The sequence below is a fragment of the Tursiops truncatus genome, chromosome 7 (assembly GCF_011762595.2).
Source record: "Tursiops truncatus isolate mTurTru1 chromosome 7, mTurTru1.mat.Y, whole genome shotgun sequence".
NCBI lineage: Eukaryota > Metazoa > Chordata > Mammalia > Artiodactyla > Delphinidae > Tursiops > Tursiops truncatus.
Window position 1 is genome coordinate 29215013 of NC_047040.1, and position 21556 is coordinate 29236568.

At 41.6% G+C, this 21556-nt stretch overlaps 1 protein-coding gene across 2 annotated transcripts in view; it reads left to right on the forward strand.

The window, feature by feature from the left end:
- The window catches only part of MDH1B (malate dehydrogenase 1B), a 30527-nt gene extending 10803 nt beyond the window's left edge, over positions 1-19724 (forward strand). Inside the window, exons 5-11 of one of the 2 annotated variants that reach the window (XM_073807352.1) lie at positions 74-570; positions 3753-3894; positions 5240-5403; positions 8683-8822; positions 9127-9178; positions 14116-14196; positions 18377-19724. In XM_073807352.1, the coding sequence (XP_073663453.1) occupies positions 74-570; positions 3753-3894; positions 5240-5403; positions 8683-8822; positions 9127-9178; positions 14116-14196; positions 18377-18405 (1105 nt within the window). In that variant the 3' untranslated portion in view covers positions 18406-19724. Of the gene's footprint in view, positions 1-73; positions 571-3752; positions 3895-5239; positions 5404-8682; positions 8823-9126; positions 9179-14115; positions 14197-16342 lie in introns of both variants that reach the window. The other variant, XM_019939057.3, reaches the window with a different exon arrangement.
- The last annotated feature ends 1832 nt before the right edge of the window (positions 19725-21556 follow it).

Genomic DNA, 21556 nt, shown 5'->3' on the forward strand with positions numbered 1-21556 from the left:
AAAAAAAAAAGAATAAAGCCTGAAAAGGAGCAAAAGATTTAACCACTCGTAATCGGCTTTGCATTTTTATTAGTGCATCGGCTCCTGCCTGCTACAACCTAATTCCCATCTTGACAAGTGGTGAAGTGTTTGGACCGCATATGGAAATTAGCATAAACCTATTTGACAACAAGCAGGCAGAAGAGAAACTCACAAGCCTTGTGAAGGAGGCTCAGGACCTGGCGTCGCCCTTCCTGCGGAGTGTGTCCCTCTGCACCCAAGCGGAGGAGGCCTTCCGCCAGGCCCACGTGATCATCTTCCTCGACGACCACGTGGACAAGGAGGTGTACAGTTTGGAAGACTGCATCCGAAGCAGGGCTACTCTGTGCCACCTCTACGGATCCCTGATTGAGAAAAATGCTCATGATTCCGTCAGAATTATTGTGGGAGGAAAAACCTTTGTGAATCTCAAAACGTCTTTGCTTATGAGATACGCCCCAAACTTCGCCCACAATATTATCGCTGTGGCCTTGGGCGTAGAAGGCAAAGCGAAGGCGGAGCTGGCCAGAAAACTGAAAACGACTCCGTCATGTGAGTGAGCTCCCGTTTCCGTGTCTGGTTTTAAACAGCGTGATTTCATAGCAGCTAGGAAGAACACTGTCCCCTCTAAAATCAGTCGGGATATCCGGACTAGAAAGTATGAAGCAGAGGCCAAGAACTTCTGATTGTGTGGTTTCGCTACTGTGCATTTTCTTTCTACTAGCTTTTATGACTAGCTGATCTTTTCCCATCATTCTAAAAATTAAGAAACAAATATTTAAATAAGATTTCTATTTTTCAAGTAGTAATTTGAAACTTAATATTCCTTCCCCCCAGCCCCCGTCAACCAATGTAATCGGTGTTTTTTAAAAAAATACTCAGGGCTCTGTTAAAGTGACCCCACCCCACTTCCCACCTGTGTGACTTGGGGCAAATCACTTAACCTTGCTGTGCCTCGCTTCCTCACCTGTAAAATGAGGACGTAAATAGCACCTACATCCCAGAATTGATGCAAGGATTTAAAGAGATAATGTTTCTAAAGTGCTTGGAGGAGTGCCCGGATGCAAGGGTAGTAAACTTGTTAAGGTGATTAAGCTATCTGATCAGTTCCTGCTTCTAATAATCCTTGTGCTTATAGAGGTCAAAATTATAGGAGGATGAGACAGAATCAGAAAATGGATTTTTGTATCTAAAGGGGGAGTGCTGTATCTAAAAATATTTGTCATGTTTGACAGACTTGAGCTATTTGTGCCCTTAGATGGAGCAGGTGCAACGAAGTCCATTTAGAATGCCAGGAAGTGCAAGACATGACATCAAGCAAAATTGGGAAGACAGTGAAATGTGAGCCTAGAATGCTCTCAGTCAGAGCTCTAAGGGACTTCGGTGAGCCCCTAACACATTAGGGCAAAGCCCTAGGACCATAACTTCCGGTATTCTTGCATACAAATCATTAGTGTCTTACCCCCAGGGTCACTGCATACCTCAGCCAGATGGATACTAAAATTATTCGGTAGGAAAACATTTCCTAATCATTTTCTCTCTGTTATCAACCTTATATGTATATGTGTAGATACTGATTTCTCACAAAAGATCTATGATACACTGATGAAAGTGTCAAGAAGAGGCAGTGTTACAAAATTTAAAACAGGGCAGGCACTTTCAACCAGAAAGCTGCTCTCTTGTGGGTCTGGTGGTACCATAACTTCTAAACCCTGCTGTATTCAAAGCCAATAAGCACAGGAGCAGCAGAAAAAAGAAAAGTGGAGACAAGTTGGGACAAAAAAGGGAAATGTTAGAGGGACGGCTGTTAAAGTGGAATTGTCAGTGGAGTAGTAAGGAGGAAGTTGGCAACGACAAAGACAGAGTTAAACAAAGTAACATGAACTAGAAAAACCATCAGGGAGAATTATTCCAGGAGAATTCCAGATGCCAAGAAGGGAGCAGACCTTTTCAGGATATCCCTTGAGTTCAGTTCACACATAAACCTGTTTCTCAGACTATGTACATTGGCTTAGTTGGAACTCTTTCTGTACAAGTGACAGAAAGTCCACTCAAAGCGACCAGAGTCAGAGCTTTTTTTCCACATAACTGAAGAGTGCAGGAGTAGTTCTTATTTGGGGCATAGCCAGATGCTGGGGTTCAAGTGATGAGGTCAAGCCTGGTTTGTGCTCTCACCTGGCTCATCGCTCAGCTCTGTTTTCCTCAGCTTTGATCTGATTCTCGGATAGGCTTTCTCTAAAAAGTGGCAAAACGGCTACCGGCATCATAGCTTAACTACCCCAGTAGAAAAAGAGCATTCTCTCTCGATTCTTTGTATAAAAGTAGCAGAATAATATCTCATTGACTGGGCTTGGAACACATGCCCTTCTCCAAGTCAGTCAGTGTGGCCAGAAATCTGGAATCTAGGTCGGATGCCTATCGATAGACCTGAGGGGTAAGGACAGCTTCACCCAAACCAAATGGACTGAAATTGGGGAAGCGTACCTATTTAAAGAAAAGCCAGTATGCTGTTAAAGAAAAAAAGGAGGAAGAGATGTTAGGACAAAAAAAAAAAAAAAAAAGCAGATGTCTGCTATAATTTTCTCTAGCTTGATTTAAGGCATTTAGAGCTATAAAGGGCCTTAAAGCTTTAAGAAAAATTCTTTTCCCTCCTGCCTGGCTTTGAACACAACTCTGTAAGGGTGTGATACTTGGAGCTGCTGCAGTCATTTTAGGACCATGAGGAGAAGGCCAAGAGAGAGTAACATCTTTGAGCCGCTTAACAAGCCCCAGTGTCACTGCCTACCTCGACTTGTTATCTGAGAAAAGTAAACTCCTTCTAGTTAAGCCAGGTCAGAAGGATATTCTGTTACTTGAAGACAACAGCAATCTTATCTCATACAGAACAGGAAAGAATTTAATCTCCGTAATAGAAAGTGGTATGACCTTTTAAGAGAATTAAGTTTTTAAACAAATAAATAAGTTTATAAATAAATCAATAAAATCCCCTATTTTCACTTCAGATACATTCCCAGAAAATCCACAATTATTAGAGAGAATTATTAGAGAGAATTTCATATATTAGAATCATATGAAATACCAATTCCTATTTCTCTCTACCCCCACCCTCTTCTTTTCCTTGGTAGTATGTATCACGTTGTATAGTAGTTGTTTTCTCACCCACTCCCCTCTACCCCCAGAATATTGCAAGGATTTGGGCTGATTTGTTTTCTTCTGAGCCTCCCACCTAAAAGTGCCTCACACGTACAAGCTAATTCAATATCTCTTCTTTGATTAAGATGTTCCTCGGGGTCCTCTTATTCCAGCACCTTCCATTCTGCAGGAAACGAAATCCACCCAGGGAGTCAAGTGACTTGCCCGAATTTCTATTCCAGTCTAAAATCAGGGACTCTCTGTCAGAATCAAAGCAGATAAAAAATCCTCTTCATGGCAAGCAGAGTGGTGAAGTTAGGACCAGAGCGGGGGTATAATTTTCAGTAGCGCTTTCTTTCAGGGAGCATTTCAGTGTTCCCTGAAGTCAGTCCTATGCTCACACCATCCACGTGCGTTATTAGGAATGTCCAGACTCTGATGATTAAGGAGATGATCCACAGTGTTTGCACATTTTTAGGCAGCATAAACTTAAGTCTGTCTTATAGCAAAAGGACCAATTGTAAAACAAACACACAAACAGAAAGTAGACTACAGTCAATTTTTTATATTACGTTATTTTTTAAAATTTCTTTTCTTCACAGGCATCAAAGATGTGATAATTTGGGGTAATATTAGTGGAAATAACTACGTCGATCTGAGAAAAGCCAAGGTTTACAGATATGAGAGTGCTGTTTGGGGACCTCCTCACTATTCACGCCCTGTTTTAAGCCTGATTTTTGATAGGTACAGTATCTTTTTAAGTGAAGTAGTCTAACAATATTGAATAAACGTGTAATGTTATTATAATCATTTAAAAATCATCTTAGAAATCAGTGTGCAGAAGTAACTGTTCACACTCATCCTCATTTATGCTTTCTATTGAAGAAATGTAGAGAATTCCACAGAATTTCAACTAGTCTGTCCCCACACCCAATTTATTTGATTTTGGAATTTTGAATTTTTATATTTCAGTTTATCCTTAAAGTGGCTCACAGATTCCATTAATGTTATCACTAAAGCAAACATATGTAAAGTGAATCTTATTTAATGTAAAGACCTCTGTCCAAGTTGAAATTAGTTGAAAAAGCTTCGAGAGTAAGGAATTATAATGGTGAGCAGGCCCAGGCCATGCTGGGTGTTGGGTTCCAGGAAAGGCAGAATTGAGACATGGTAAGGGGCACCATCTCTGGAGCCAAGCCACCTGGGTTGGAATTCTCATTCAGCCACTCATTAGCTGTGTAACTTTAGAGAAGTTACTTAACGTCTCTGTGCCTCGGTTTTTCCATCTGCCAAGTGGAAATGGTAACAGAGTGCAGGTCTTATAGGGTCATTGGGAAGATGAAATGGGTTAAGACAGGCAAAGCACTTAGAAACTGTGCCTGTCACAGTCAACACCACCATTACGAAAAGGGCATGGAAGGAGGAAGGGGGAGGAAAGCCTTTGTAACAAGTTTCGAAACTTTGCAGCACTTTCCCAGTGGTAGCATGTCCTTTCCATCACCCCTTTCTTCCCTTTCCTTCCTTTACCCACACCTAGAAATTGTGTCCCTGGACTCATTGTCTTGCATTGCTGCGTGGGTGTGGGCAGCATCTCCTGGAGCTGTATCGTGCCGGCTTAGCAAGGGCAGCTGTTTCATGCTTTTTCTAGTCCAGCTGGACTGTCCCCCGAGTTTAAACTTCAGATTAGAAAACTTAATTATTTCCTTAGTTCTCAATGTGACTAATTCAACATTTCATGATACTATTTTATTTAAAATGAAGGATACCACTGGTTCCAAGATAGCCTCTATGGAGAATAAATTCTTTGTGATGAAATTAATTGTTCTTGCAGCCTTTGGCCACTTTTCTGTGTTCCATATTTATGGTATCAAGTTTTTAGTGTGAAACTTTAGGACTCCTTTCTGCTCTGTTTCATTACTTTTCAGTTGACTCTTTATGGGATTAAAGAAGCTTGAAGAAGGGGCACAGGAGGTCATATTTCTGTTTTGTGGAGGTGATTTCTTGTACTCAGATCCATTGACCCAGGGAACATTCTTATTCATTCCTATTCCCTCCTCCATTGTAAAATTGTTTCTTTCTCTCCTTACAGTGAGTGGGTAAACAGAGAATTTGTGGAAAGTCTTAAAAAGTTCACCGCCACAGGAAGACAATTTGGGGGCATCTTAGCTGCACACAGTATAGCCACTACGTTGAAATACTGGTACCATGGCTCACCCCCTGGGGAGATTGTGTCTTTAGGGGTACTGAGTGAAGGTAAATCTGGGTTTTTCATATCTTACGATATTTTAAAACCTCCATGTATGCCTTGTGCTCCTACTTCTGTGTCCTTACCTAGACAGGCTCCTACCTCTTTTTTTTTTTTTTAAATGGTACAGTTACTTTTTAATTTTATTTATTTATTTATTTACTTTTGGCTGTGTTGGGTCTTCGTTTCTGTGCGAGGGCTTTCTCTAGTTGTGGCAAACGGGGGCCACTCTTCATCGCGGTGCGTGGGCCTCTCACCATCGCGGCCTCTCTTGTTGCGGAGCACAGGCTCCAGACGCGCAGGCTTAGTAGTTGTGGTTCACGGGCCTAGTTGCTCCGCGGCATGTGGGATCTTCCCAGACCGGGGCACGAACCCGTGTCCCCTGCATTAGCAGGCAGATTCTCAACCACTGCGCCACCAGGGAAGCCCGCTCCTACCTCTTTAAAGGCTCTGTGAGCTCTCCGGCTTTTCACAATTCCATAATCATTCATTCATGCCTGCATTCCTTCAGTTATCCATTCAACAGTGCAACAGTATTTTGTGTGCATGCACTGGGAACACACATAGGGAGTAGGCCCGGCTTTTGCCTTTCAGGAAGCTCACAGCACAGTAAAGGAGAGCCACATACATAAATGAAATAATTCTGTTAAGTTTTTCTCACTGTATCCCTACTGAGGAAGGGAAAGCAAGGTCAGTTTTCAGCAGGCAGCAGGAAGAATCAGGACCTGCATCATAAAGGAAGTGACCTTCAGGAAGTCTCACCTGCAAGCTTGAGTAGTTGTTTACCTGACAGACAAGTATGGGAAGAACATCTGGGCACAGGAGCTGTAGGAGCAAAGACACAGACCCACGATACAAAGGGCACAGCAAGACCCAGATCTCAGAGTACCAGGCAGCAGCCGGAATGTGGAAAGCTTGCTCTCCATCCACAAATACTGTGGATATATTTTTATATCCTTAGTATTTTAATCTGCTAAAAGCTATTCAGAGCACTTCTACTATTTATTGAAAAATAGGAAAGGGAGAATAGCTGATGCTCTGTGCACTGAAGACCTAAAGCATGTCTTCCCTTTGTGCTTTACATTCTCCCTGAACAAGCCCATCCACTCCCATCTCAGCCTTGCTGCTGAGCCCTACCTTGTCAGACATTGCCACCTGGATGTCATGCTGTCACTTCAAACCAACACACACCAAACTGAACCTGTTGTCATGCTCCCCAGTCTGATCCACCTCTTGTATCCTTTATGTTATTAATGGAACCACGATCCTTCCCATTGTTTCAGTGACTATGGTGCAGCTCACGGAAATCTCCCTAAACCCCCCAAGTCAGAATTAATCTCTGTCTCTCCTCTGTACTCACATAGCATTTGTTCCTCTATCAGAGAGCGTATCACAGCCTGCCTTTATGGATGGGGTGGTTAGTTGCATATGCCCTCTGCATTAGAGTTCACCCACCCTGAGGGCAGGGCTTTGGCTGGGTCTACTTGTTGCTCCTTCATGGGTAGACTCTCAGTGTGTCTCATTCAATTAAAGTTAATGTGCACGAACATCTGCAAGTGTGAGTTCAAATCACTGTGTTACCTTTTTAATGAAATAGACACCTAAAACCTCATCTTTATCTGTCAAAGTTTAATTAGGGAATTCCCTGGCTGTCCAGTGGTTAGTATTCCCCACTTCTACTGTTCGATTCCTGGTCAGGGAACTAAGATCCTGCAAGCCACGCGGTGCAGCCAAAAAAAAGTTGAATTAATCTCTGTAGGAATTCATCAATAAGCAGTTCAGTGTTGGGGGCAAGTGAGGTGAAGAGCAAGTGATCATTGTGTCCCTGAAATGGTAACACATATGCAGACCCTCATCCGTTGTTCACTCATAAGGCTGGCTCTCAAATAGAGAGTGAACAGAGGGCCTGGGACATCCTCTACGGAAAAGTCTTTTAGATCCTGGTTTCTTGACTCTCCTCAATATTTTGCCCTAGTGACAACATTTTTTTTTTAATTGAAATATAGTTGATTGACAATGTCATGTTAGTTTCAGGTGTACAGTTCAGTGATTCAGTTATATATACATATTCTTTTTCAGATTCTTTTCCCTTATAGGTTATTAAAAAATATTAAGTATAGTTCCCTGTGTTATACAGTAGGTCCTTGTTGGTTATTTATTTGACGTATTTTAGAGTATATATGTTAATCCCGTCCTCCTAATTTAGCCCCCCCTTTCCCTTTGGTAACCGTGAGTTTTCTATGTGCGTCTATTTCTGTTTCATAAATAAGTTCATCTGTATCTTTTTTTTTCAGATTCCACATATAAGTGATATCATATGGTATTTGTCTTTGTCTTATTTCACTTAGTATGATAATCTCTAGGTCCATCTATGTTGCTGCAAGTGGCATTATTTCATTCTTTTTTATGGCTGAGTAATATTCCATTGTATAAAAGTAACACGTTCTTTATCCGTTCATCTGTCGATGGACATTTAGGTTGCTTCCACGTCTTGGTTATTGTAAATAGTGCTACAGTGAATATTGGGGTGCATATATCTTTTCAAATTAGAATTTTCTTCAGCTATATGCCCAGGAGTGGGATTGCAGGATCATATGGTAACTGTTTTTTGTTTTTTAAGGAACCTCCATACTGACAACATTTTTGATGACTAGAATGGCAAGAATAATTTTCTTACTTGATTGAGACACAAAAAACGGGAGACATTTTATCTGAAGGTTGCTCAGTTAGTAATAAGCATTATCCATTTTTTTTATTTGGAGCACATTTCAACTGGGAACTAGGAACTGTGAGATCACCGACTTTCCTTTCCCACTGCCTGCCCCTTGGCTCTGTGACTGCAGCAGTAGGCTGGAAGAGCAAAGGCAAGATTGGACACATGCTCGGGCTCAGGGGCTACCTAGGGGGACAAGGAAAAGCCAAGGAAGCAGACAAAAGGAATCCAGACAAGGTGGAAGAGAAGGACTGCATTAGTTCCCAAGGCAGAGGCAGGGCATCTGTCCCCCAGCAGGGACAAAAGGGATAAAGATGGAACAATGGTTCTTCCTTCTGAGAGAAACACAGAAGGGCAAGTTTTCAGAACTTGGAGAGGTGCTCAATAAATACTTCTCTAGTAAGTGTTTCAATCTTCCCCGGGGAGGAATTTGCAGGAATTCCTCCATTATCATTAAATCCACCATTATCATTAAAAAGCATGTACCATGTCTGTCCTTATCTACAGTGTTACCAGGAAGGTTTATTTATCTGAGTGCTTTCGTTTTGCTTTGCTTTGTGTTTGCTCCCTGCAGGCCAGTTTGGTATTCCTGAAGGGATTGTCTTTTCTATGCCTGTGAAATTTGAGAATGGAACTTGGGTGGTTCTTACAGATCTCGAAGATATTGAAATAAGTGAAAAAATAATGACCAGAATGACAAGTGATCTAATTCAGGTAATGTCAGAATAGCTCCGAGGGAACTGACTTCAATAATAGCCTGAAGCCGATTGCCCTAGATCAAGGCATACACTGATTTTCTGTGGGTTCGATTTGCCTCTTATTCCTAAGAACAATAAGGAGGCAATAAAGGTTTGAAGAAATCAGCAGAAGAACACTCCTCATTTGGTTATGTAATATCTAGTATGTTAAAAACAGTTGTTGGTTACTTAAACATCAAGAATCAAAGTGTTTTTCTCTTAAAGAATGATCGTTAGTAATTGTGGTCATTTAATTCTCTGATTACAAAATTTTTCCACAGGAGAAACTTGTTGCACTTGGAGAGTTGATAAATTTTCAGCCGTATCAATCAGGTAATCTTTTAGATACGATGTTTCACTGGGCTGCTATTAAAAGAGTCTTAAAATATATGTTAAAATGGAATCACTATTTAATATAAATAAGTATAATTCATATTTCATCACTTTTAAGGTAACTTATTGACAAAATAAACTACCAGGTTTAGTGTGTCCTTTGAAATAAAGTTTCTTAAAAGAATGCTAAAGAAATCACATCCTAAAGACACTATTGCCTTATAAAGTTTATGTATACCATATGTATTAGTTTCCTAGGGCTGCCATAACAAATTACCACAAACTGGGTGGGTTAAAACAACAGAAATTTATTGTCTCCTAGTCCTGGAGACCAGAAGACCTAAATCAATGTGTCAGCAAGGCCGTGTTCCCTCTGAAGGCTCTAGGGAAGAATCCCTTCCGTGCCTCTTCTAGCTTCTGGTGGCAGTGATTGGCATTCTTGCCTTGTAGCTGCTTCATTCCAGTCTCAGCCACGGTCCTCACAAGTCTGTCTTCCCTCTGGGTGTGTCTATGTTGCCAAATCTCTCTCTCTTTACAAGAACACCAGTAATTGCATTGGGGGCCCACCTTAATCCAGTCTGACCCCATCCTAACTTGATTATATCTGCTAAAACTAATTTCAAGTAAGGTCACATTTACTGAGACCAGGGAGCAGGACTTCAACATTTTTGGGGGGGACACAATACAACCCACAACACTACAGTTACTTTTAGGTAACTTTAAAAAAATAAATTTCAATAAGCTTGTTTTTCCTATTGGTATTTTCTCTAATTGTAAACTTACAAGGAAGTGGTCTCATCTTTCTTTCTTTTGTCTTAAAGAAAATCTCATCTGAAATATGAAAATACAAACATAAATAAATTAATTCACTTACAGAAAGGCACTCAAGTGCCTTTTGAGAGCCCAACATCCCTTCCATGTACCGGTGTTTATGGAGTGTCAACTGTAAGCCAGTGCTAAGAGCTAGAAATATGGGGGTGGTGAAGATAGACCTGTTCTTGCCTTTTGAAACCTACAGTCCATCAGGGGATTGTAATTTACACAAATGTCTGCAGCTGTGGTGAGTCTTAGGCACGAGAAGTACAGGGTGCTGTGCTATGAGAACTTATACCTGAGGATGTGAGCAAAGACCTTGAGGCAGGAAATCATGTCACCTTGTTTGAAAAACCACCAAAAATAGTTTGTGTGGCCAAAGCCTAATGAGATGAAGCTGAGAGAGACATGAAGGGTAGATGAGAGTTGCAGAGGCTTCTGGATGGAGAATGACCCAATCGGGTTGTGATTAGTTTGGAAAATAAATTGGAACAAGGCTAGACTGTTTGCAGGGAGACCAGTATCAGGAGGGTAGCAGAGTGACACAAGGAAGCGGTGATTACAGCTGAGGCTGGAGGCTGTCGAATTTTGAGAGATATTTAGGAGGTGGAATTATCAAAGACTTGATGACGGACTGGCTCTGGGGAATGTCAGAGGACTCAGACTTCATTTGCTTGAGCAATGGGGTGGGTTTACCAATATGGGAAATAATAGTAGAGGAAATTATCTGAGAAAGACAGAGAGAGAGAGAGAGTGTGTGTGTGTTTGCCTATGCGTGTGTCTGTTGGGTGGCAGAGGACGGGTGCACTGCCAGAGTAGAAGAAGGATTAGTTTAGTTTCTTACATTTTGATTCTGAAATACCTACAGGATATCTCAAATGGATACATTACATAGAGAACTGCATACTTTCTGGAGCTCAGCAAGATCCGGACTGCAGTTAGTCAAATTGGGAGTTGTTGCCTATAAATAGGAATGAGGCCATGAGCATGATGGAGATTGGAGAGAGCAGGGGTACCTGGAGGAACTTAGCCTTTAATGGTTAAGTAGAACAGGAACAGCTGACAGAGGACTGTGAAAAAGGGGTGCTCAGTCAGGACAGCCCCTGAAATCTGACACCATGGAAGACCTAAAGGCGGAGAGTGTTTCAGGAATGAGGGCTGGTCTACACTGTCAGATGCTACGAGGAGGTCAAATAAAATGAGGCCTGAAAAGTACCCAATGGATGTAGGACACAGAGGTCATTTGTGACTTTGATTAGAGCAATTTTGTGGAATGAGGAAGGCAGAAGTGAGACCAGAGTGGGAGGGGAGGACCCCAGCTCCCTGTGGAGCTGGGGTGCTTAGTGCTGCGGGCCTGAGGAACATGCTGGGCGCTGAGAACAGTGAGAAGGGCCCCATCAGGATTTTCACACAATAGAAGGGCTTGTGTGAATAGAAGGGATACAAAGCTTGTATCCAAGTCATGAGAGGAAAGGAGACATTAGCTAAGGTGGGGATAAATGGGAGGGTTGGTTCATTCAGAGAGAGCAACAAGGTGTACAAAGGTAAAGACATAAGGCAGAACTTTCTGTGAACCGCCAATTCATTTTATCTGGAAAATAAAATTTGAAGTGAGAAATGTCAGGAGGTGGAGAGGTTACTTATCTTGTTAAAACCAGTGAAGGATTTTAGGCAGGGGAGGGACAGGAGCAAGTTCAAATTTTGAAATGATCATTCTGTTTTTAATGAGAAGAATGAATTGGATGGGAGAGACCAAAAGTAGTAAGACCAATCTTTTTGCAGGTAGAGAAATGATGAGGGCCCTAACCAAGAAGTGGCCATGAAGATGTAGAGAAGGGGCTAGATTTGAAGATAGAAAGTTGACAGAACTTGACCAATCTGAGATAGAGGCTAAGAGAGAGCTCCGGAGGGTCAAGTATGTCCCAATGTTTTTGGCATCTCGACATATGGTGGTGTCATGCCCTAAGACAGCAGTTCCCAAACCATCAGCCACAAATGGGTTGGGGGTGTGGAGCTAATGGTCCCCTTAGCTCCACAGACTGAGTATGGGGCAGCTGGAGTCTCCAGGCTGGTTACCTCTATTGTCCTTGACATTTGCTGTGTGTGCTAAGTCATGAAAATGATTGGGAAGCTGTGGGCAAGGTAAGGAGTATAGAAGGAGCAGATTTTCAAGAGGAATTTATGTCCAGTGGGTGAGGGACACATATCTCTGGAAGCCAGCAGAGAGATTTGGGCTGGAGATGAGGCTACGCAGTCATCAGCAACTAGGTGGTAGTTTTTTAGAAGAAGCTGATTACCATGGTGATCCTGTGGGGAAGGGCCTGAGTGGCTGAGGAAGGAAGACTGCTTCACTGCATGGTCTCTCGTGGCTTTTGAATTTCATTCCAGGTGCATGTTTGACACATTCAAAAATATAAATAAGTGGAGAGATAGATATCTGGATGGATGGGTGTTAACGTTTAACTACCATTGGAGAGTGAGAGGGTGAAGATGGAGGGGCGGGAAGAGAAAGATCATCAAGACAGCAGTAGAAAACAAGCTTCAGAGCACAGGGTCAGCTTCACACAGGAAGCGTCTCTGCTGCTGAGACCTAAGAGAAGGGAAGAGGTGATGGATGGGATGCAGGGAATTACGTCGGATGGGGGGATTCAGAACAAAATGGGCAGCAAGGCCAGGTCCCAAAGATTAAAATCTAGGGGAAGGGCTAGGGTTATAAGGGAAGAGGTGAAGATTTGAAATAATTTGTTAAGAGGAAAGGAAAGAAGAAAAATGGAAAAAGCCAGATTTTTTTTTTCCAGAGCTGAAGGCTCAGTGAAATTTAGAGACCGTGAAATTTGTAGTAACTCCGATGTACAGTTGCGTGATTCCCTGCAAAGGTGCTCGGCTGCCTGGATGCAGGAGAGGAAACCTAGATGTATGACCTGTAGTAAGCCCTGAAATATTAGAGAGTACTGCCACCCCTGCAATTAGAATAAATGCAATTAGAATAAAACTAACACTGTACAGTATTCCAACAAAATTCTGAGTATTTCCATGATGACTTCATTTGGAATATCAAATTTTTTTCCCAAAGTTTTTATTGTTCTCATATTTTTTTGTGTCCTTGTTTTACTGGTGCCCTAAATGAGTGCTGAGGTGATTTGCTCATTGGCTTTGAATATGGGAATGGAAAATGAGTACAGTTTTGTTACTTTACTTAGCACTTGGGAAGGAAGCAGGTGAGGCAGTGAAGATGAGGACAATTGCAAGGAAGCCGATGAAGTGATGGACTACAGGGGTCTCCACTGGACAAGGAAGGACGTAATAAGTAGAAATAAAATTTAAAAGCCCCAGGCAGGGGTGATGTTGAAAATATTTAACAATCAGTATGGCGCGGATGACAACCAATCGGAACAGTTGCTGCCTCTCAGAATGGATTCACTGAAAAGAAGCTGGCAGGGGACAGAGGACTGCCCTTGGTCAGACCCAAGAGGCTTTAGTGAGGTCACAGCACCAGCACTGGGAGGAAGGGCAGAGCGTGGGGTTTGGGAATTGAGAGCCGGTTGTGGCTGGTGGTCAAGTCACCAGGCGTGGGCCAAACCAAACAAAGCCCCAAGGCAGCATGGAGGTGGAGCGGGTGGGCACAGAAGTCCAATGACCAGTTGGTTTTACCTTGAATTATTCTCAGAATTTAAGGCCCTCTCCTCCTGCCTAGCAGACTAGAGTTGCAAACTCCTCTTATGATAATGAGCTGTAAGGCAGTCACTCTAAATTTGACTCCATTGACTGGTAGGTAGTCCTAAATTTCCCATAACACTTGCACTGTACATGGTTTTGTGAAAGAAAATGACCTGATTTTATGCTGTGTTTTATTAACAAAAGTCAAGGTATATATATATATATATATATATATATATATATATATATATATATATATATATATATATATATTCATTCATTGATCTTAACTCTGTCACCATTGGACCTCGCCCAAAACACTGTTCCAGAGATTCCAAGCTCAGAGCGTTGAAAATAATCAGAACTTTGTAGAGTTTGGAGATCTCTGCTTATTACCATATCAATGAGATGATTCATGTATGAGGTTTGTTTAATCTTTTCAATTAATTTAATTTCCTGACTTTCAGAAACCGACTTAGCCAAAGAAGATGAAAAGACCACCTTACCTACCACAAATGACAACCGGGAACATTGGAAAGTCTCAGATGGTAGGTATATCACTTGAAATAAAAAAGTACCCTTTGTATCCAAGGCTTAATACTAAACTTCAAAGAAAGGAGTTTGATCATTTATTAGCCATAAAAAATGAGAGTTAAGTCTTTCATCACCTTCATCCTATATTCAAAAAAGAAAAATCATTGTTAAAAATCTATTGAAATCTTTGAAGGAAGGTACCAGACATTCACTCAGCACCTTCTAGATGCTGGTCACTGTGAGAGACACCGGGGCCCACAGTAAGGGAGTTGTGGCCACACAATCACATCTGGGGGAAAGGAGTCATGAGAATATGAGAAAGTAAATGTGAAGACACACAATAAATTAAAAAGCTTGATGAAACAGGGCAAGGTAGTACACAAGGAAAGAAAGTATATGATCTAGAAACTCACAAGGAAAGAAAAGATCCTTGTGATGTATGAAGGGAAAACTTTAATATTATCTAGAAATCTAGTTGAGACTTAAGATGGCTAAAAATAATCCAATAGCATGTATTTATTTATTCAGAAGCTGTGCTGGTTCAGTCACACAAGATGAAAAAATTCTAGAGATCTGCTGTACAATGATGTGCGTATGGTTAACAGTTCTGTACTCTAGATGTAAAATTGTGTGAAGAAGGTAGATTTCATGTTATATGTTTTTACCACCATTGAAAGAAGAAACTGTGAGAGGTGCTAGGGACATAAACATACATTGAATGTTGTCCTTGCCCTCAAAGTGCTCACCGTCTAGCGTGGGTGACTGCAAAGCAAAGCGAAAACTACCTTATGGAGAGGTAAGTGTTATGATAGAGGGTATAGTGGGACCACATAGGGGGTCTCCTGACATAGAGAGTGTTAGGAAAGGCTTTCGGGAAGAGATGAAATGGAAGCTGAGTCTAGGAGGAGTAGGAATTACTCATGTAATTTGGTGAAGAGGAGGTGTGCAAGAGGGGCAGGTAGGGAAGAGGTTGTGAAAGGTGTCCCACCAGAAGGAAAAACAGGGGCAAAGCAGGCATTTCAGGGGATCAAGCCATGGCCAGAAGTGTGAACCAGAGGCAGCATCAAGTTATATTCAGAAGATGATAAGTAGGGCAGCTGGGCTAGAGTAGGGGATCCAAAAAGGATGAAGAAAGCTGGAAAAGGTAGGTAGAGGCCATCCGTTGTTTGGCTGAATAGTTGTTGGAGGGCTCAGCAACATAGCTGGTGGCTGGACAGAACATGAAATCGACGGGGGCTCGCTTAGAGAACTAACCTAGCTTCATCACTGACCCTCCGGAAGATGCTCAAGCAGCCCAAGTCACCGTCCAGAAGAGCGTGGTGAATTCAGTTCCAGCCAGAATACATATCGTTAAGAGGCCCAGTCAGACAGTGTATCTGGGTACCCGGATGGCAGCACCATTATTCTAGTCGGCCCAGCTGGTGATAAGCAACACTCATGGGAAGGAGGGAGGGCACTATGGCCCCCGTGAGAGAACTGAGAAAAAGCTCTACGGTCTCTCATGAAGGGGATGACCGGCAGCTTCCCAGGATGGAGGAAGAAAAGCCAGATTGTCGAGTATGTATTCCCAAGTCTTTGCAACAGAGCGATTTAAGTTGGTCATTCAAATTTTAAGGCTCTTAGGCTTAACTAATTCATAATCTTAAAGAAATTTAGTGGTAATTAAGTGAAGAAAATGGGGTTGATTTCAGGTTGTTGTGAGGGCTGTTTATTCAATGAGCATTGGAATCAAATATAACGAGATACAGTGCTTTCCATATTGTGGGTTCGGTGAGTTGTGAAAAAAATTTAGTGGGTCATGAAATGGATTTAATAACTGGCGTTTTTCCTTGAACGAGAATAAAATTCATGCTAAAAGGGTAAGTAAGGAGAGCAGATTTTTTTTTCCAATGAATGAGAATAGGATAGAAAGAAAAAGATAAGTATTAGAAAAGATAAGAGAAGGATAAGAATAGATTAGAAAAGGGTGAGTATTTCGTTCATTTAACTTTTTGTTTCATTATATGCACACAAGTGAAGGTACTGGACTGGAATGTAAAATGTATTTTTTTTTTTACACTGGGTTTTGGTCAACAAAGTTTGAAAAGCACTCACAAAGAACATCTCATGGGCTGTTAGTTATATTCTAAACCACCATGTTTTATCTAATATTAATTTCAGAATATAAAGCTTTGTTTTCTGGTCTAATGCCAGATGATGAAAAAGATCTAATTTTGTCAGATGGTATGTCTGTCAAGTGATGAGCAATCTGCGTGGTGCTAATGGTTGTGACACACATTGTCCAGTCTTAGAGAACGACCCTGTGGTCAGAGAACACAGTCCAGCAACCGAAGTAACTTTGAAATAACTCTGTTTCTTTTATTCATAAACACTTTGAAGGAGGGATAAAAGATGGAAGCAAATTTTTTTTTAATGCTGAAATTGCTTCCATGTCATACTCACCTCAAACTCTCCCCAATAAGTTCAGCTCCAGCCTCTATGTCTCATCCTTCTCACCTTTTCTTCTCAGTCCTTCATTACAAAGCTCAAAATAGCTGACACGGCAAATCAGGATCCTCCTCAGAATGTGGGTGAAAGGAAGACCCTGACAAGTCCAAGTTAGAATTCTCTTTAACAGGGAAAACCTGGGAATTTTTATACATGCATACATATATGTATCTTGTATATATTTGTATATAGGCTTATATATTTTCTAAATCTGCCTATACGACCTGTATATCTAGAAGATAATAATAATCTAGTCTGTTTTCATCTTTACTACTTCTTTACTTAAAACTCTGTGTACAGGAGGGAGCTGGCAAACACTGAAACATTGCCAGTGATTTATCTTGTGGGGACCAAGGTTTCACAGGGAAGTTGGTAGAAAGATGCTACACTGAGCCGTTTGGCTAGACACCCATTTGCCCCTGACAGTGGCTTATCCATGATGCCATATAGAAGTGATCTGGCATCTTGCAACTTTCAAAGAGGACAAGGCATTCAGAGAAACTTGGAGTGGAAGGAAAAAGGAAAAAATGAAAATAACTGCAAAACTCAATGTCCTTTAAATACTAAAAAAACTCAGTTCTTTTAATTCTCTATATACTGCAGTAGATTTTTTAGATCTGATTCCTCAAACCAGCTCTGAAAAGTCACAAAGTCAAGAACACACACATGGCAGCTGGTAGACAAACATTAATGTTAAAAGGTGGTCTTTCGGGCTTCCCTGGTGGCACAGTGGTTGAGACTCCGCCTGCCGATGCAGGGGACATTGGTTCGTGCCCCGGTCCGGGAAGATCCCACATGCCGTGGAGCGCCTGGGCCCGTGAGCCATGGCCACTGAGCCTGCGCATCCAGAGCCTGTGCTCCGCGACGGGAGAGGCCACAGCAGTGAGAGGCCCGCGTGCCGCAAAAAAAAAAAAAAAAAAGGTGGACTTTCCTTTTATAAATGGAACTGGGTAGAAGAGGTCAAGTGTCCCTGTGATATGATTCTTCTCAAACCCTCCGTGTTCCCACATCCCCAGAAATTCAGCCATGTTTGCTGATTCTCTAGAGCTTAGCTTCCTACTTTTATATTTGACAGTGACAACCGAATCCTCCCCTCAGAATGAGTAAGTGAGGAAATGGACACAAATATATCTGCAGGTCCAGATTTTCAAAGATCGTAATTGAGTTGTCATGATATTTTATGCAAACAAGGCAGATGTAGGTTTCTTTGTGGTTGACCAGTCAGGATATTCACCCATGGCTTCACACTTTCATTTAAATATCCAATAAGATTAACAGATCCATTGCACCTTCCAGTCTGAAAATGTGCAGTGTGACGGGCTTTGGCGTGGGGTTAGCTATGGGGAATTAGAATTGGTGCACGGAGGAAAAGTAGGGCCAAAAGAGGAAACGGAACTGACAATATAGCTGCTAAAAAATTTCAAAATGAGAAGCAAAGGAGCCAAGAGAGATGGCACATAGACATAGATTAAGGTCAGGAAAGCGGCCAGAATTTCGTTTTGATATGAAACTGTCTAATGATGATCATGTGGTTTGATTCCCCTCATAGGATCCTTCTCACACATGCACTCCCTCAGCTATTGAATCAGATTGAATACAGGAATCCAGTAAACAGAAGGAAAAGGATAGCCAAAGAAAAGCTAATAAAAACATGTTACTAACATATTTTTAAAATAGTTACATCGTTTCATTTCCTTCCTTTTACAGATTCTGAAGACAAAACTATGGAAGAGTAGCAGATCAAATTAGATCAACTATAAAATTATTTAGTAGTGTAATAAATAGGGAAAGACCCATGAATGTCTGTATTTAGAGAAGAATAATTCGAAAGGTTTACTTCAGTCTTGGATAACATTATGTGAGACAATTAAATAACAGTGACAGCACACACACAAAAAGTCAGAGTTCAGTCATTTTCTGTTACTTGTATCCATTTATATGTTTGCTTATTATTGCACTCTCTCTAAATAGTTTGGTGTTAACTGCTGCTTTTAAAACTACACTAAAATAAAATAGAAAAAAAGAATTGTCAGTCATTGCATCCTTGCCCACACATCCTTCTGAGAGAACCTGTTTCTCCCGCAGGCCATACCTAAGACATGGGCCTAGGTGGCCATGTTTGCTCAGATGTCCTTACCACCTTGACCTCAGCTGATTGGGCCAGAATGGATACACCTGACTCAAGGAGAACCAATCAGAGTTTTCTCTTGCTCTCTCAAAAGATCTGAACTGAGAAAAAATGAGTAAGTTTGTGTCTGAGTGATGGTAATTGTAGCGAACAAGAGAAGGCCACCAAGTTCTGCCTGTGAGGTCTTCAGAGCCCGTCAGGTTTACCGCCTTCATAAGAACCGGCTGTGTATTGCTTTTCCTTGGATTTGCTTTTAGTTTAGTCTATATTGAGTAGATTTCTGTTTCTTGACACCATATGTAGCCTGAGTAAATGGAATTTTAAAAGAAAAGCGTAATATTTTACCTTATAATTGCATGGTTTAAGAAGAAAATTACAGTATTTTATTAAAGTAGTAGGAGTCATACCCATCTGCTCATATATTTCGAGCTAATAAGACCGTTTACAAAGGCCAGTTAGGAACTTTTGAAAGACCAGGAGTGATGTTAAAAATTGCTGATACCTGTGTTTCTCTGTAGTTTTTTTTTTTTTTTTTAATAATTCTTTATTTTATTTATTTATTTTTGGCTGTGTTGGGTCTTCGTTTCTGTGTGAGGGCTTTCTCCAGTTGCGGCAAGCGGGGGCCACACTTCATCGCGGTGTGCGGGCCTCTCACTATCGCGGCCTCTCTTGTTGCAGAGCACAGGCTCCAGACACACAGGCTCAGTAGTTGTGGCTCACGGGCCTAGTTGCTCCGTGGCATGTGGGATCTTCCCGGACCAGAGCTTGAACCCTTGTCCCCTGCATTGGCAGGTGGATTCTCAACCACTGCGCCATCAGGGGAGTCCCTCTCTGTAGTTTTAAATGGTGTTTCAGGTACAAGTTACTTTCTGAAAATTCAGGGAGCTTTCAGATGCTTCTGCATTGCTTCTATACCATCATAATAAAATGGATGATTTTAAAACCATGACTAACTTTGGCTTATTTCCGAAGTCAGCACCTCATTTATTATGAAGAAAACTTAAGGACTTCAGGTGAGGTTTTGTGCCCTAATCCTACCACTTCCTCTGCCCCTTCTTGTGGGTTTCTCAACCAAAGGGGTGAGACCACAAAGAACAGTAACTGGAGGGGAAATCCCCTGGTGCTCTACAACACACAGTGGGGCATGTGGCAGTTGCCCGTCAGCACACAGGGCTTCTTCACGGTAAAATTGAACTCGATTAGAACGTGTGACTCAGACTAAGAAAGTCGAGCAAAGCTTCCGGTTCCATTCCCCTGGAGTCAGCTATGCCCATCAGTTATCAGCCAGAACCAAGAGGAAAAGTCTGAACAGAGAATACAACCATGAACACAATCACCTTTCAATCCAGTAGCCCTGCCCTTTAGTGAGACTCTTCCCAGTGGGTGTCAAGCCCTGACCAATCAGATAATCGCTGCTTCTCCAATAGCTGGACATCTAGGAAGGGGTTAGAGAGAGACATGGGCAGAGTTTCTCCTCTCTAGGGACACTGTAGGAAATATTCAGCCCCATCCCCAGCAGGCTGTACTTCCCAGTATGAATCTGAACAATCGCTTGTTTGAACCACTATGGGATGACTAGGATGGTCCAGGATAGACTCCCATAGGAGAAGAGAACAAAGTGATTTTAACCACTATACCTACTACCATACATTTGTCCAAAATTAATACAAGATATGGAATTATATGTGCTTGCTATTTGTTGAAAAATAATGAGGGTGCCATTTCAAAAATAATATCTTTCAGATAATCACTATTTTGTTTTTGTTTGTTTGTTCATTTTTCAGCTGATGCACTAGCTCTCACACTAGCTTATTATTTGTAGTGACCCAACTTGGGAAATCTCAAGTCTGGTCTTCCCATTAGGAGTAACTTTAATGTGAGATTATTAAAAAATAATTTCTCCATGTTATTAAAACTGTCATGATAAAGGCATGAGGGAAGAATATTCAGTAGAACTTTTAGAATATGACTCAGAGAAAGGCATTATATGAATAAAGTAATTACTTTATTGGTCACTGAAATATAGGTTAAGTGTACATATCCTGTAACTGTAGCAGGCACTTTTAGTTGCCCTCCCTACAGCCCTGCTCCCATTCTCTTGACTAACAGAACTCTGATTTTGTTGGGATGGGCAATGGTCCCAACTCTAGGCCATGAATCTTGATAGATCTTAGCTGGTCCCATTTGCCAGTGATTGGTCTAGGGGCAGGCATGTGACCCAGTTTTGTGCAGTGATACATAAGGAGGAATCGTCTTCCAGTGGGGATGTGTGTATGTGTGAGAGAGAGAGGGTGTGGAAGGCAGAGAGAAAGAGGGAATGAATGAATGAATGAATGAATGAATGGTATGCAAGGAGAAATCACTTTGACTTCCACCTACTTCCTTCCTGCTTAAAATGCTGCTCTACCAGGACCTAATGCTTGCAGCTTGGGCAGCCATTTTGTGGCCATGAGGTGAGACATCACCAGCAGGGTGCCACCAGGAGAGTGGCAGTGTAGAAGGATAGAAAAAGCCTGGTGCCTGAGCCCAAGGCCTCAATGACTTCAAAGAGCCTCTGAGCCAACCCTGGACCGCCTTCAGAATTCCTGTCCAATAAACAACAAATAACATTATGGTTTAAGCCCCTGTGAGTTGTGGTTTCTGTTACTTACATCCAACAAATACATACTTATATATATGCCTATATATACTTACAGCCAAAAGCTACATGACTTGATCGAGAAATATCTTTCACTTTGTTATTGTCATTTGTTCTAGGG